Source organism: Octopus sinensis, linkage group LG7 (genome assembly GCF_006345805.1).
Source record: "Octopus sinensis linkage group LG7, ASM634580v1, whole genome shotgun sequence".
In the NCBI taxonomy this organism is placed as follows: domain Eukaryota; kingdom Metazoa; phylum Mollusca; class Cephalopoda; order Octopoda; family Octopodidae; genus Octopus; species Octopus sinensis.
Genome location: NC_043003.1, coordinates 37,238,803 through 37,257,070, shown reverse-complemented (window position 1 = coordinate 37,257,070; position 18,268 = coordinate 37,238,803). Strand labels below are relative to the sequence as shown.

At 38.3% G+C, this 18,268-nt stretch overlaps 1 protein-coding gene across 1 annotated transcript; it reads left to right on the top strand.

The window, feature by feature from the left end:
* The first annotated feature begins 5,354 nt into the window (after positions 1-5,354).
* LOC115214382 (glycine-rich protein 23-like) lies at positions 5,355-5,795 on the top strand. Its single transcript, XM_029783578.1, has one exon. The coding sequence runs from the start codon at positions 5,355-5,357 to the stop codon at positions 5,793-5,795; it is 441 nt and encodes a 146-aa protein (XP_029639438.1).
* The last annotated feature ends 12,473 nt before the right edge of the window (positions 5,796-18,268 follow it).

The window sequence follows — 18,268 nt, the reverse complement described above, 5'->3', positions numbered from 1 at the left end:
CTGGGAATTTTTCTTTTCCAACAGTCTAATCTGTTGTACGTATGTGAAATATATATTATACATCAGTGAAGGATATAGAAATTGGATTTGTATGAAGTAAATTTTGCAAATTGATATACATACCTACCAGGGACGTGCCGTATAGGTAGGCAAGGCAGGTAGTGCTTACCTGGGGTGAAATAGATCGATAGCAACATTTTCCTTTAATGACAAAATATACAACTAAATCAATAAAATCATGAAGGTTACTCTGATCTCTATGTATAAAATGCAAAATAATTTATTTTTTTATAGATAAGGTAGGCATAATTCGCCCCTGCTTTTCAATCTAAGTATTTAAGCTACGCATAATACTGCTGTAGTTTACGTTCTGTCTGCATTCCTACGACGCAACTCAGTCGCGCGCCAGTGCTTCGCTTATTTCTTGTGCGTTTTTCTACATAAACGTCACCAACTGCCTACCCTGAGTAATTACTGACGGCACATGCTTGATACCTACACATATTAAAAAAATCTGTTTTGAATTGGCCTTTTAATTTTACGATTTTTCAATCAAAGTTGCTGAATAAGTCACCAGGCAAAACTTAAAAATCCAAGTGAAAGCAAAAATTATTAACTTGACTCTACATTTGGTATTTAGTATCCTCGTCATTAAGTATTCCGTTGTTATTCTTTCAATACGCAATCACACACGTGCGCACGCATATATTAGTAACTGTGTGTGTACATGCGTGAATTAATGTACTCGTGTGTATACGTAATCCTAATACGATGGGATCATTAATTTCGGAGAACAAAAGAACTCTCAATGTGTGATGTGACAAGAGTTCAACTAAAAATGTGTTTTCTATGCGAAAACTAGCTAAAAGTCTAGATTATGGCAGAGATAGCAACGTGTGTGGAATAATCGCTGAGTTGGTTAGAAAATGCAGGAAACTATCCGAAACTGTAATCAGTGATTGGTCGCAGAATTTAATTATTGGCTTTATAGATAATTAGTTGGTGACAATTAAAATTTGTCGAGTAAAGCAGGATGTAACGAGATCGCACCGTAGTCAAGTGCTTACGATTCCAACCAATGTTCATCAAATTTTATACGAAACTCGTTTTCGGTCTTAGATATCCTTTCTCTTTCGTTTGTTTCAGTCATTGAACTACGGCCATACTGGGGTATCGCCCTGAAGGGTTTTAGTTAAACAAATCAACCTTAGTTTTTATGTTTTAAAGTCTCTTATTTCTATCGGTATCTTATGTTGAACCGTAAATTACAGGGACGTAAACAAACCAACAAAAATTGTAAAACAGTGTGTGGATAGACATAAAAACACACATGCATTAATAATAAAAGATTTCAGTTTTCGTCTATCACTCACAAGGTCTTGGTCGTTCTAGAACTATAGCTGAATACACTTGTCCATGTGCCACGCAGTGGGACTGAACTCAAAACCACGTGGTTAGGAAGAAAACTTCTTTCCACACATTCATTCTTGAACCTTGTTGTAATATTTTTGTTTTTAGTTCTTTTTTTTAAATCGACAGGCTGTGGTTTAGAGGAAGTTTTGGCTGCTTAACGGTTTTCCGCTTACATTTCGAGTTCAAATACCGCCGAGATCATCAACTTTGATGTTATCCTTTCGGAGTCGATAATAATAAAGTACTAGGGTCGATGTAATCGACTTACATGCTCCCACTAAAATTGCTGGTCTTGTGCCGAAATGAGAAAGAATATTTTCTTGATCGCGAATACATTAAAGTAGATATGGACAACTATTTTCGAGAAGAGGACCGCATGTGACATGACTTAATATCAGGTGGGCTATACTACTAAAAAAAATTCAAGTAGTTTTTCGTTAGCGTGCCACTCAAAAAGTCCTGCGTGCTGCAGTTTGCCCATGATTTCGTTAACTTTTTAGCATTTAAGCTGGTCACATCATGCCTAAATATTCAACTTGTTATGTTCAAACCGGCTAGATCCAACCTCTTACACTTACCTTATTAACAATCACATCATTGAAATCTGAAATAATAACAGGATAATGCTTGATTTATTCAAAACAATGTCAATACATAAGCATTACATTTGACAAAAAATCTGAATGCTAAAGGACTGAGGTTTTGGTGACAGGGTACAGGAGAACAACCGTTCGGATGACAGTCGAGAATACTCTATTTCCCAGGTAGCAATGTGTTTAGAATAATAATCCGTACACTGGGTAGGAAACGCATGAGAATATTCTAAACCTTTTAGGAATTCCGCTATCTTGTCTGTCTATCAGCAAAATATAACAGAATAAAATAAAATAAAATGAAATAAAATAAAATAAAAAAAGCTATGCAAAAGAAGGGAGACAATTTCTTGGCTTGCAATTCTCAGTATTTGGCCTTTACCCTAAAAATGACTAGTTTAAAGAACTTTAGAAGCATTGCCTCCTTAATTATTTTAATATCACTGAAAATGAAATTACATTCTTAATGTGCATCGATGTGCAATAGGTGAACTTCGATATAAAACATAAATAGTTGAAGCTTTCGTTCGTCTGTTTACATTTTAGAAAAAGAAAAACATTCTTTCACAAAAAATATGAATACAAAAATTTTATAAACAACACTTGTCTGATATGGCGATGTTCACTCAAGCTTTCAGAAAGATATTTTATTTCTTTATTACTTTTTTTTTGGGGTGTTGTTGTTGTTATCATTGTTGCTGTTGATGCTGTTGTTGCTGTTGTTATTGTTGTTGCTGTTGTAGTGATTATATTAGCAGTAGTTGTGGTGGTGATTATATTGTTGCTGTTGTTAGGAGTAGTGATGTTATTGGTGGCGGTGGCATTGATAATCCTTACGGTGGTAGTGAATATATCGAGAATGGTATTGATGGTTAAGGTGCTGTTGGTAGTGGTAGCGATGTTGATTGTTGTGGTGGTTGTATCGGTGGTTTTAGTGGCATTGGGAGTGGTGGTGGTGGGAGTAATTACATTGGTGTGGTTGTTAGTAGTAGTGGTGGTGGTGGTATTGGAAGTGCTTGCGCTAGTAGTCAGCGTATTGGTTGTGGTGGTTATGGTTGTAGTGTTGGCGTTGGTGGTTGTGGTGTTGGTAGTTGTTGTGTTGGTGGTTGTGGTGTTGGTAGTTGTTGTGTTGGTGGTTCTGGTGTTGGTAGTTGTTGTGTTAGTAGTTGTCGATGTGCAATAGGTGGTTGTGGTGGTTGTGGTGGTTGTGGTGTTGGTGTTCTGTTAGTAGTGGTTGTTGTATTGGTGGTTGTAGTGTTGGTGGTTATGGTAGTGGTGCTTGTTGTGTTGGTGGTTGTGTTGTTAGTGGTTGTGGTGTTGGTGGTTGTGTTGTTAGTGGTTGTGGTCTTTGTGGTTGCGTTGTTAGTGGTTGTGTTGTTAGTGGTTGTTGTGTTAGTGGTTGTGGTGTTAGTGGTTGTGGTGTTGGTGGTTGTGGTGTTGGTGGTTGTGGTGTTGGTGGTTGTGGTGTTGTTGTTGCGGTGTTGGTGGTTGTGGTGTTAGTGGTTGTGGTGTTAGTGTTGTTGGTGTTTTGGTGGGTGGTGTGTTGGTGGTTGCGGTGTTGTGTTTGTGGTGTTAGTGGTTGTGGTGTTAGTGGTTGTGTGTTGGTGGTGTGTTTGTGGGTGGTTGCTGTTTAGTGGTGCAGTGTTGGTGTTTGTTGTGGTTGGTGGTTGTGGTGTTATTGGTTGGTGTTGGTGGTTGTGGTGTTGGTGTTGTGGTGTTGGTGGTTGTGGGGTTGTGGTTGCGGTGTTGGTGGTTGTGGTGTTAGTGGTTGTGGTGTTAGTGGTTGTGGTGTTGGTGGGTGTGGTGTTGGTGGTTGCGGTGTTGGTGGTTGTGGTGTTAGTGGTTGTGGTGTTAGTGGTTGTGGTGTTGGTGGTTGTGTTGTTGGTGGTTGCTGTGTTAGTGGTTGCAGTGTTGGTGTTTGTTGTGTTGGTGGTTGTGGTGTTAGTGGTTGTGGTGTTGGTGGTTGTGTTGTTGGTGGTTGCTGTGTTGGTGGTTGCGGTGTTGGTGCTTGTTGTGTTGGTGGTTGTGTTGTTAGTGATTGTTGTTGGTGGTTGTGTTGTTAGTGGTTGTGCTGTTGGTGGTTGTGTTGTTAGTGGTTGTGTTGTTAGTGGTTGTTGTGTTAGTGGTTGTGGTGTTAGTGGTTGTGGTGTTGGTGGTTGTGGTGTTGGTTGTTGTGGTGTTGGTGGTTGTGGTGTTAGTGGTTGTGTTGTTGGTGGTTGTTGTGTTGGTGGTTGCAGTGTTGGCGGTTGTTGTGTTGGTGGTTGTGGTGTTGGTGGTTGTGGTGTTGGTGGTTGTGTTGTTGGTGGTTGCTGTGTTGGTGGTTGCGGTGTTGTGTTGGTTTTGTTGTGTGTTGGTTGTGGTTGTTGTGTTGGTGGTTGTGTTGTTTTTAGGTTTTTGTTGTTTGTTGTTGTGTGTGTTGGTGGGTGTGTGTGGTGGTTGCGGTGTTGGTGTTGTGTGTTGTTGGTGGTTGTGTTGTTAGTGATTGTTGTTGGTGGTTGTGTTGTTAGTGGTTGTGCTGTTGGTGGTTGTGTTGTTAGTGTTGTGTTGTTAGTGGTTGTGTGTTAGTGGTTGTGGTGTTAGTGGTTGTGGTGTTGGTGGTTGTGGTGTTGGTTGTTGTGGTATTGGTGGTTGTGTTAGTGGGTGTGTGTGGTGGTTGTTGTGTTGGTGGTTGCAGTGTTGGCGGTTGTGTGTTGGGTGTGGGGGTGTGGTGTTGGTGGTTGCAGTGTTGGCGGTTGTTGTGTTGGTGGTTGTGGTGTTGGCGGTTCTGGTGTTAGTGGTTGTGGTGTTAGTGGTTGTGTTGTTGGTGGTTGTTGTGTTGGTGGTTGCGGTGTTGGCGGTTGTTGTGTTGGTGGTTGCGGTGTTGGCGGTTGTGGTGTTAGTGGTTGTGGTGTTAGTGGTTGTGGTGTTGGTTGTTGTGGTGTTGGTTGTTGTGGTGTTGGTGGTTGTGGTGTTAGTGGTTGTGTTGTTGGTGGTTGTTGTGTTGGTGGTTGCGGTGTTGGTGGTTGTGGTGTTGGTGGTTGTGGTAGTGGTATTGGTGGTTGTGGTAGTGGTGATTGTGGTGTTAGTGGTTGTGGTGTTGGTGGTTGTGGTGTTAGTGGTTGTGGTGTTGGTGGTTGTGGTGTTGGTAACAGTGATAGTATTGATATACTGGTGGTGATAGTGGCGATGGTACTAGTGGTAGTAGTTGTACTTATTATACCAGTGGTGGTGTTTGCAATAGTTGTGGTATCGGTAGTGGTAATGGGGTTATGGTCGGGAGGGCATCAGTTGTGGTTGGATTGATGTTAGTGGTATTGATGATGATAGTGAGGCTGGTAATAGTAGTGAGTAGAGGTGGTAGTGGTGATAATGGAAATATTAGCGGGTAGTAACAGTGTTAGACGTAGTGGTAATGATCCTACTCGATGTGGTGCTTGTGAAAGTGGTATTGGCGGTGGTGTTAGTGTTGGCGGTAGTGGTAATATCAGTGAGAGTAGTGGTGGTAGCGGTGATAGTATATTAGTGGCGGTGGGTTTGTTTGTAGTGGCGATGGTTGTAGTAGTATTAGTGGTTAGTGAAGTTGGCGGTAGTGGTGGCATTGCTGATATTATTGATGTTGGTGTTGGTTGCAGTGAATCTATTTGCGTTGGTGTTTGTGGTGTTGGTGGTATCGATGTAAATAATGACATTGGTAATAACAGAACTAGCGATGGTTTAGATGCTGGTGGTGGAGGTCTTCGAGGTGGTGGAAGTTTTAGCGGCGGTGGTGTTGGTGTTAGTGGTGGTTATATTAATGTTTCTGTTGTTTAGTTCCTGGGCAGTGTTTATTGAACAGAAGGACATTGGTCAAAAGCTTCCCGACTTTGACTATCTTATGTTTTATCTAGACACAGTGTATCTAGGATTATTATCCCCCAATGTGTCCTTTGTAAAACAGACTGCAGTGTGTAAATTGAGGAAGTTTTAGCTATTATTTCCAGGATTATTGTCACCTAATGTATTCTTTAAAAAAAAAAGACTGTAAAGTGTGAATTGGGGAGCATTTGGCTTCTATTTCTAGCAAGGCGAGCGACGGTGGTGACCGCATATAGAGTTCTTCGTTAGCTCGTGGTGCTGGTGTTGGCGGTAATAATGATGGCGGATACACACACACACACACATGCACGCGGGCACATGCACGTACACACGAACACGCGCACGCACACTTAAAGATTTGTTTGTTGGTTTGTTGGTTTAGAAATTGAAAAAAATTGTATTTACCTTCTCCAAAATCAATCTACCGTTAACAATATCACGACCTCCTCCTCCATGACGGCGACCACCACCACCACCACCACCACCACCACCACCACCACAACAACAATAACCCCCGTTAGGATGATGACGGCGACAACTGTAACACATGATTGCCGCCATAACAGTGCCAACAGTTGTAACAAGAACAACAGTAACAGCAAGAACAACAGCAACGACAAGGAAAATTATTTTCAAACGACTGGAAAATATAATGACAATGTGATTTTACTGAGAAATATAGAAATTTAATTTCAATAAGAATGACACAGAATTGATGGAAGATTGAAAGTACATAAATAGACATGGTGGAAGCACTCCGTCGGTTACGACGATGAGGGTTCCGGTTGATCCGACCAACGGAACAGCCTGCTCGTGAAATTAACGTGTAAGTGGCTGAGCACTCCACAGACACGTGTACCCTTAACGTAGTTCTCGGGGATATTCAGCGTGACACAGAGAGTGACAAGGCCGGCCCTTTGAAATACAGGTACAACAGAAACAGGAAGAAAGAGTGAGAGAAAGTTGTGGTGAAAGAGTACAGCAGGGATCACCACCATGCCCTGCCGGAGCCTCGTGGAGCTTTAGGTGTTTTCGCTCAATAAACACTCACAACGCCCGGTCTGGGAATCGAAACCGCGATCCTACGACAGCGAGTCCGCTGCCCTAACCACTGGGCCATTGCGCCTCCTAAATAGACATGGATACATGCACGCACACAGAGAGAGAGAGAGAGAGAGAGAGAGAGAGAGAGAGAGAGAGAGAGAGAGAGAGAGAGAGAGAGAGAGAGAGACCAGGTAACTCCTAGGATGTAGATGATGGTATTACATTCCTTCGTTACGATCGTTTTAACAATACATGGTTCATATACATCATGATTATAAATGATTGTGTAATATTGGTTTTAAATTTGTGCACAAGGCCAGCAAGCCCGGGCGAGGGGATAAGTCGATTACATCGACTCCAGTACTCAACTTGTACTTATTTTATCGCCTCCTAAAGGGGTGAAAGGCAAAGTCGGTCTCGGCGGAGTTTGAACTCTGGGGGTAAAGATGGGCGAAATGGCGCTAAGCATTTTGCCTGGCGTGCTTAACGATTCTGCCTGCTCACCACCTTAAATAAATGTCTACTATTACAGCGTATTACATATGATCTACATTCACCACATCACACAAAAGTAAACACAATACACACACACATATCTTATATATAATAAAACGGAAGATGTGCGTGTGTGTGTGTATGTGTGTGTACAGGCCCCTTTCTCGATCCCACTTAAAATCAATATTTTCCATCCGATTTCGTTCACGCTGAGAACATACATCATTTATGTTCAAGAGATGGTCATAGACTCTTCAGATTTTCCACATCATGAGCAATGCCGCCCATAGGGGACGAAAACACCTTCTTATAGGTAAATAACAGATACCAACGATCGTTGCTTCAAGGGATATTTCTCTTAATGATGTAGCTATGCTACTTTCACCCCGTCTGTAGTTATGCTACTTCCACTCCGTCTTCTACTACAATTTTTACGATGTCCATTCACTGCAAACCACCAATATTTGCTCATTAGCACTTCTTTGAGATAGCCATACAGTTTAAATCAACTTTTAATTATTATTTAAATGCTTTCAGAAATTAATCCATATTATATATATTATCTGCTTTTACTCATACAAAGTTGTGACAGTTATACAGTTTTTACAATGCCCATTCACTGCAAACTGCCGATATTTGCACGTTTGCACTGGCTTGTTCTTGCACCTACAAATGCATCTGTCACCACTCTTAACTTAACTATCTCTTTCTCATAAGAGAACTTCTCAAGAACGTCGTGTAGAGACGTTGATTTCCAACGTCCGACTTCGATCAGGTTACTTTCCAAAAGAATTTCTCAACTTCCAACATCCTCCAGGACTCCCTCCCCATGAATTTCATTTAAAAGTCAGTTGCCCTGTCATCCTCCTGCGCAATATAAACGCACGCACACTATGCAATGGAACTCGCTTTGTGGTCAAACAAATGATGGGCAACGTCATTGAAGCCCAAATTATCACAGGGCACGGCAAAAACGATAGCGTTTTTATTCTGAAAATTCCGCTAACTCCAACAGACTGTCCCTACCATATGCGGAAACTTCAGTTCCCTCTCAAACTCAGCTTCGCCATAACAATTAACAAAAAAAACAAGGTCAATCGCTGAAAGTTGTTGGATTAGACCTTCGAACGTCATGCTTTCACATGGACAGTTATACGTCGGTTGTTCCTGAGTTGGCAATCCAGGCAATTTATTCTTCTATGCTCCCGAAGGAAAAAACCAAAAATGTCATCTACAAAGCAACCCCGCAGTTACTATTCTACTGCAATCTTCACATTTACACCAAACTGTAGCCGTTAGCAATCATACATCTTACAAGCATTTCATTGATATTTTGCTTCATTTCCGTGATTGCTGTTGGCAGTACATTACCTTCAATGACCCTTCTTACGTCACGCATGCTGCTCGCTCATAAGCGTGCTCTGACATTTATTCTATTTGTGTGTTTGCTATATATGTTTGCTTTTGTTTATCATACATGGCTTTCATTGAAAAAAAAAAGTTTCAATGCGGTTGTATCAGGCATTACGAGTAAAATAACTACATGCTATAAAATGCTTCAGGTAAGATATAGAGTCCCTAATGCGTACTGAAATTGCGATCTCATTTCATGGACTTTCATTTAATACCAACTGCCAACTTTGTGTTCACAAAAATTAATTTTTTACCTAGGTTGCTTAATGATAAACTGCTAACGAAATTCGTAATTATACGTTTTACGTTTGTCAACTTGAAACAACTTCTAACTGCGGGCTAATTCAACTTAAACCATCTAAAGGAATGCGCCATTATAATAAATTACACCGTCCAAAAGATGGGTGCGTTTGCTAGTATATACATACATACATACAATACATACATACATACATACATACATACATACATACACACACAACATATATATATATATATGTGTCCGTGTGTGCGTATGTATATATATATACATATATACTCATAGACATACCTACCTACCTACCTACCTACCTACCTACCTACCTACCTACCTACCTACCTACCTATCTATCTATCTATCTATCTATCTATCTATCTATCTATCTATCTATCTGTCTGTCTGTCTGTCTGTCTCTCTGTCTATACACACAAATATATGTGTTTGTGCGTGCTTTGTGTGTGTGTGTGTGTGTGTGTGTGTGTGTGCGTGTGAGTGTGTATGCGTGTGTGATTGTGTTTGTCCCCAACGCATGTTGACAATATTTGTTGGTTTGTTTACGTCCCAGTAGCCAGCAATTCTGCAAAAGAAACCGATTTGGTAAGTACCAAACTTCAAGAAATAAGTACTGGAGATCGATTTGTTCTACTAAACCCTCCGAGGCAGTACTTCAGCATGGCTGCATCCGATGACAGAAACAAGTACAAGATAAATGATATATAACTGAAAACATAAAGGAACGAAAAAAGAAAAAAAAATATTGAAAGTTGTAAAATAAGTTATTAAGTCTTAGCATGGAATTCCATCAGAAAGACATGTATATAACCTTCTTTGCGCCATCGGTTCAATGATTTCCCTCTGGTGTATTCTTTGACAAACACTATATCCTTGTCACGGAATTTTTTTGGGAGAATTAAAGGGTGGTTTCACATTGTATTACATACCCTTGCGTGTATATATATATATATATATATATATATAAGTTTAACAATTAAGGATAATCTCTTAATAAGGGATCTTAACAAGAAATTATCGGGTAGCTAGCGTGAAAACATATAAAGAAAAGAATTCGAAAATAATTTTTTTCTTTTGAACAAATTAATTATATCTATATTGTATAGAGGGCATATTACACAATAATATATATATATATATATATATATATAATATATATATATATATATATATATATATATATGAATAATATATATAATAATATTAGGGAGTATAGCTCCAAACTTACAGGGAAAATTCAATTTAGTATTAAATCAAATTTCACAGTATAAATATATAAAATATGAATTAGAGATAAAACCACTATTATGCAATATGCTCCGGATTCAGTCCCATTGTGTGGCACCTGGACAAGTGTTTTATATTATATTTATCATTCTTTTTATACTTTTCGAAAAAAAAAATTATATATTATATTAATTATATTTATATTATTTGTTATTTATGTATTAGTTTATATCTATCACTGTTTGAGTTGCATAATAGTGGTTTCATCTCTAATTCATATTTTATATATATATATATATATTCGCCATGATAGATCGCTAGTCACTACACATTCTTTAATTTCTCTCCCTGTTTCCTTTTGTATTCCTTTCTGTGGAATGGCTTAGGTTCGAAACGTTAAATACCTTTTCACTTCCCGAGCTTTAAACTAATACATCTGTTCGTTGTCTATACCACCTGCCTTCGTCTTTGGTTTATTTTTTATGAATTCTATATATATATATATATATATAATTATCAATTTCATTGGCAGTTTATCATATGGTATATATATATTCATACATACATACATACATACATACATACATACATACATACATACATACATACATACATACATACACACATACATACACACATACATATAAGGCACAGGCGTGACTGTGTGGTAAAAAGGTTACTTTGGAACCACACGGCTCGTGATTCAGTCCCATTGTGTGGCACCTGGACAAGTGTCTTCTTTTATAGTCTCGGGCCGACCAAAGCCTTGCGAGTGGATTTGGTATATATATATATATGCACATATATGTGTGTGTGTGTCATTGTATTTGTGTTTATACTGTACCATGGCCCGGTAACCGGTATTGGTTTGATACGTCTTCGATTCGGCAAAAGAGATCGATTGAATAATTACCAGGTTTAAAATGAAGTATGCAGTCGATTCGTTCGATCAAAACTCTTCAAGGTGGGTGGGGGGGAACAACATGGTCGCAGTCCAATGACCGAAACAAGCAAAAAAAAAAAAAAGATAAAAAGATTTGAGTGAAGCACAAACACTGGTATACAAAGTTGTAAAAGCTGTAAAGCGCAGGCACTTGTATAAATAAAACGAATATCCACAACACAAATACAAGTTATTTATGATTACAAATATGTATGTTTGTAATCATAAATAGGTATATAGGCGCAGGAGTGGCTGTGTGGTAAGTAGCTTACATACCAACCACATGAGTTTGGGTTCAGTCCCACTCCTTGGGCAAGTGTCTTCTACTATAGCCTAGGGCCGACCAAAGCCTTGTGAGTGGATTTGATAGACGGAAACTGAAAGAAGCCCGTCGTATATATGTATATATATTTACATGTATGTGTGTGTATATGTTTGTGTGTTTGTGTTTGTCCCACCCCATAACTTAGCGGTTCGGCAAAAGAGATCGATAGAATATGTACTAGGCTTACAAAGATTAAGTCCTGGGGTAGATTTGCTCGACTAAAGGCGGTGCTCCAGCATGGCCGCAGTCAAATGACTGAAACAAGTAAAAGAGAGTAAAAGAGAGTATAGATCAGACGATCACAAACTCCCAACAGCTGTCTTAACTGAAACAAACAAAAAAAAAGAGCCTTGACACTTGGTGAGCGACCAGCTTGAATTCTCCAAATGAAAACACATAAATAAATCCTAAAAAAATCATACATACATTCACACACACACACACACAAACACATACAAACATATGTACGCTCATACATGCATGATTATATACTGGTTTCAAATTTTGGCACAAGACCAGTAATTTCAAGGTTCGATGGGAGAGTCGATTACATCGATTCAAGTATTCACCTGCTGCTTATTTCTTCGACTTCGAAAGGATGAATGGCAAAGTCAACCTTAGCGAAATTTGAACTCAAAACGTTAAGATGGACGAAATACCGCTACTAAGCATCTAACTCAGCGTGATAACGATTCTGCCTGCTCGCCACCTTACTGCATGCTTATATATTGATAAATGCATCGAACTAACGGAGGATTGTCTGCACAGTAGTTCGACTTACTATAAATAGCAACAAAATTCTCCTCAAATTGAATAATATTGTCATAAAATGGAACAACACGTCAGATAATGTAGCCTGAAATGCCTTTTACTAAATCCTAGCTCTGGTCGACCAGAATTGACCTGAGTTTCAATAGCAACAACAACTTGCTTACCAGCCATTTTCTCCTGGCTTATAAATTGATGGATATTCAAAGAATTATATTAAACCGCTGAGAATATTATTACCCGCCAGTAGAAATAATTTCATATCTATCCACTTGCCGCCACCATACGTCAAATAAATGATAGGAATATAAGAAAAGGTATGTTATAACTTTCACTTTCATTTTAGAAAGCTGCTTCGTTGCGATGACTGAGTGAATAAGTATGGATATTATATTTAGTGATGAGAAGATCATATAAGGACATGGCATTAGCAAGAAGTTCTGGGAACTTCTTAATCTGTGGGATTAGTTTTATCTGAAGTGAAAGAAAAAGAAAAAAGGTTGGAGATTGGGAAGTTAATAAACAATACGTTTTTTTTGTAGTGGATGTACATAGTTGAATTCAGGTAATGCATCATGTATGCATGTCTGTATGTCTGTCTGTCTGTCTGTATGTATGTGTGTATGTATGTGTGTATGTATGTGTGTATGTATGTATGTATGTGTGTGTATGTGTGCATGTATGTTTGTATGTCTATGCATGTAAGCATACACATACGTACATACACACAAACACACACGCATACACATATGTCTGTACGTGTATATAATTTATGTGTGTGCATAGAAACACACACACAAACATACACATATAGATAAATAGATAGAAAGATAGATGAATAGATAGGTCCGCTCTACCTGAGACGAATTGGGGCAAAACTGTAAAAGAGTTTAAAAAAGAACAACAACCGATAACGAAGCATTTGAATTAGTTGTGATCTACATCCATGTCTGCGTATATTTATTTAAAGCCAAATTTTTATCTATACGATTATACTTATTCTTTCCAGTCTTGTCCTTACTAAATCGATTTCTAATGCCGATAATCTAGTTGATGAGGACGTAAGCAAACCAACACTGGTTGTCAAACGGTGGTGGGAAACAAACACCAGCACACAACACGCATACACGCGTACAAGCACGAGCACACAGGCACATATACTACAGGCTCCCGCACAGTTTCCGTCAACCAAATTCACTCACAAGATATTGATGCATTCGGGCCTATAGTAGAAGACATCTGGCCAAAGGGCCGTGCAGTGGAGCTGAACCCGAAATTACATGATTGCAGAGCAAGTCTCTTAATCACAAAGCCATGCCTGTACCGCTGCCTCATACACCAAAAATAACAGTAAAAAAAGCCCGAGAAAAATGTTATATGATAAAAGTCTCAGGGAGTATATCAACGTAGTGGAAAAATCAGTCAAAAACTTTCCCAGAAAAATTACTGAGAAAATACAGGAAAAGAAGCCACTAGAAGAAAGTCTGAGCAAGATGTCAATGATTTCATCCACTCCAAATTGTGTCTTTGTTTTCATGAGGTTTTTTTCCCCAGCCAAAATGTGACTCTTTCTTGCGATTTTTATTCTCGTCAGAGTTCAGTCGGTATTGGGTTGAACTTGCATAGTCTTTATCATATTGATATGAATGAATTAAGGAGCAGTTATGCAGTCAAAACATAATAAAATCTCCCTCAAATTACATTTTGTCATAAAAGCGGTAAGGATACATTAGATAATGCGGTCATGTACAAATTATATCTGCGGATAGGGGGGGGGGAGGCAAACAAAAGAAAAGAAAAAGCAACAATAAATGAGATGGTCATGCTCGGAAGGTCTTTGATCATAGGTTTGCTGAAATAGTGATGACCCGAGGTGAGAGGTCAACATCATTTGAACTTAACAGTGTCTCGAAGGGTGTGGGTGAGTAGAATACTTAGAACATCGTGAAAAATGCAAGGCGGTATCAAGGCGGCGAGCTGGCAGAAACGTTAGCACGCCGGGCGAAATGCTTAGCGGTATTTCATCTGCCATTACGTTCTGAGTTCAAATTCCGCCGAAGTCGACTTTGCCTTTCATCCTTTCGGGGTCGATTAAATAAGTACCAGTTACGCACTGGGGTCGATGTAATCGGCTTAATCCGCGTGTCTGTCCTTGTTTGTCCCCTCTGTGTTTAGCCCCTTGAAGGTAGTAAAGAAATAGGTATTTTGTCTGCCGTTATGTTCAAAACATAACTCCGTCGTTTTACGCGATTTCAATATGCACAATGATTTGTGGAACCAGTGAACCGTATAAATCGAGGGACAACTATATTTAATTTAGAAGAGCGTCAGAACGTTAAACTACAAAGTCGACTTTGCCTTTCATCCTTTCGGGGTCGATTAAATAAGTACCAATTACGCACTGGGGTCGATATAACCAACTTAATCTGTTTGTCTGTCATTGTTTGTCTTCTCTGTGTTTATCCCCTTGTGGGCAGTAAAGAAATGGGTATTTAGGTGTATCACTTCAGGTTCGGAATTCAAATCATGCGGGGTTAACTTTATCTACCTGCCCTCCAGAATCAATAGCATATACTAACAACGAAATATTGGGTGCATATAATCGTTTGTATAAATGGACCCCCTTCGATTACTATTTTACTCTTGTGGACCCTATAGCCATTCGATGTTTAAAAACTAATTTTATAGATACTTCTTTCAAAATTCCTATTTTGTTTTTCACCCATTCACTTGTGTAGATTTGGAACAGTACTCACTGACAGAACATGTTTCAATGACCGAAAAATAATCTTGCAGTAATATTTAAAGAAAAAACTTTTTCATGGACCCTTAACCTTCTACTGTGAATCACCAATTTACTATTTTGTTTCAGTAGACCCCACAAAAAATCCTATATAGGCCTCCGTAGTCATATGGATCCCGATTTAGAATCACTGCTCTATATTCGTCTCCTCCGTAAAACTGTGTGTCTTTGAGCTGAGTTAGAATTCAATGTTCCTGCGTCATGTATCGATATTTCTTCACGCTCTTTACATTCTGACGTCAACTTAGTCCTCATCCCTCCGGTATCGGCAAAAGAAAGTACTAGTCCCCTACTACTGTCTCCTCAAAAATGGTAACCTTTTACCCAAATCAGGAACCATTTCATCGAACCTCTGTTTAAAGACTGAAAAATAAATTTTATCTTTCAAGATTTTACTACCAGAATAGAGAAATACTGAACTGGTTACTGTGATGCTACTTGTCCTAGTCGGATGCTACAGAGCTGCATTTAACACGTCCATCATTAGAAATACCAATAAAATATTGATGGCGTGATTGAAATACCTAGCAATAGATTGACAGAAGGAATAAGATGTGAAGGAATGAGAGAAGGAGTCAATGTTAATAGACGAGTCAGTGATACGCAACCAATTATTACTTAGCTACATAGACGTAGTATCAATAAAGATATACATAGTCGCATGAACGCAACCACACGTTCGTACATGCAAGCTGATATAATAACAATATTAAAACACGGAACGTGAACCACAGACGGATGCACATATACGTTCACATACATACACGTATACAAAGATACATACGTACACGCACGCATATATGCATACGCACATATATATAAGTATAAAGAAAACCCCCCCACACACAGATTTGGTGATACAAACATGAAAAGTAGAACTCAAAACATGAGTATATTAGATTTCGTTCGACCGATTAATATATTTATATATATATATATATATAATATATATATATATATATATATATAATATATATATATATATATATAATATGTATATATATGTATATGTATATCTGTGTATATATATTTGTTCGTCTCTCTCTCTCTCTCTCTCTCTCTCTCTCTCTATATATATATATATAATATATATATATATATATATATATATTATTGTGTGTGTGTGTGTGTGTGTGTGTATATATAATATATATTAAATGGATGTTTTATAACATTCCCCACATACAATAATAGCCATACCAACAATCCATCATCAATTGCCCCGCGGATATCACAATGATTTCGATACCTGGGCAATACCATATATATATATATATATATACATATATACTCACCCTATGATACCCCACCTAACTCTTTCTCTCCTCTCTCCATACCTTTACACACCTATCGCTATAACCTTATCCTCTACTTTTATCCATGTCTTTAGTTTATAGAACTTATAAATATATCTATAGACATTATCTCCTCAAGCCATTTGCTCGGTTCTTCTGATGAGGTTATCGTGACTTTGCAACACGGATCTCGGAAAATCCGTGCTCGTAGAAATTTTTCCTTTGCTTTTATGTACACCTACAATAAGTATTCAGTATTGGAATTCCTTGCATAATATGAAAGGTTATATCAACCCAGTCGGCGATTATTCGAAACAGTTGTAAAGATAAGATTTTATTACATCATGTAATTTTTATATGAAGCATTTCATATAAATACTTTCCTTAGGTCTGTTATTGCTTGTCTGTCCTTCTGCTTACTTACCTGCTCGATGAAGATCGGTCATGCAGCCGCCTTTCTTCTTCTGCATTGCCAAACGCTGATGTAGAAATTAGAGTTAAAGATTCGGACATTTGACCGTATCGAACATGTTTTAAGGCAAATACCAACATTGTTCTAAAAAGGTATTTACTGTTTTTATTGTTTAGTACATAAAGGAGGTACATGGTTAATATATTCCATATTTACTTATTCATTTAATTAATTCACCTTGTTTAAAGTGTACCGATATATTACTGCAGAACCAATGGAATATTGGCATTAATTAAGGGAGATTCATCTAATTGTAAGTCAAGGAAGATAACTGAAAGAAAAATGCAGTGAATAGCGGTTTCTATGAAATTTCAGAGGAGAGGAAGGGAAAAGAAGGAGAGGACAGAAAAGGTAAAGAAAGTGATAAATACATAGAGATAGTCATAATGACAGTGCCAGCAATCATAACCTATAAATACTTTAATAGAAAGAAAATAAGATTAATCAAGATGAATTTAGTAAATGAATATGTAACGCTGGAATTTATTAACCGTGTCACTCCTTAATGTACTAAATAGTATAACATAATAAATCCTTGTATTTTGAGAACAATCTCGGTATCTGGCTTAAAATATGTTTGACAGGGTTAAATGTCAAGCTTGGCGCCTGCAATCGGCTGGTATACAAGACTGTTTTGCCCGAACCTGCCTTTACGAGCGATGTGGCTAAGTTTAATGATATCGTTAAAATAAAAATGCCTTTTTGCTATTCACTAATTTGCAACATCATTCTGCTATCCACCCTCGTGATTGGCACGTTGTAGTCCTACCACTCACTTTAGATTCTTTAAATGTTGGTAATGCTGATTAGTAATTTCACTTCTTAATGATCTACATGTTGATTAATCTACATGCCCCTGCTTGCATGTTTATTTGGTAAAACTGATAAGATGAGAGTTGTGTAATGTATAACATAGTCGCTTTGATGTTGTGCATACTACGTACCTGACTGTACAATGTTAATGTCACAACATACTCTTAATGAAACAATTGTAGGAATACTAGATGACTCATTCGTCTGTTTTTAACGTTTTACGGCCGCTCTTAAGGTCCTATTCGTCTTTGGATACTACAGGACTTGTGAATTAGCAAACAAGGGTGAACTTCACTTCATCAATGCATTAATTGTTATGACGGTTGATTATTTAACTCTCTGATTTGCGAATCAATAACTGCGACATGCTTCATTTTGAAAAGCTTGGATTCTTTATGGATTCCTTTTGATTAAATCTCTCCCTCTCTATAAGTGTATACACACACACGCACACACACACACACACACACACACACACACACACACACACACACACACACACACACACACACACGTACATGGAGCGCCTGGCTTAGTGGTTTAGGGTGTTGCAACTCAT

Coding starts and splice junctions, on each gene's coding strand:
- LOC115214382 (XM_029783578.1), top strand. CDS start 5,355: ATGGAAATATTAGCGGGTAGTAACAGTGTTAGACGTAGTGGTAATGAT.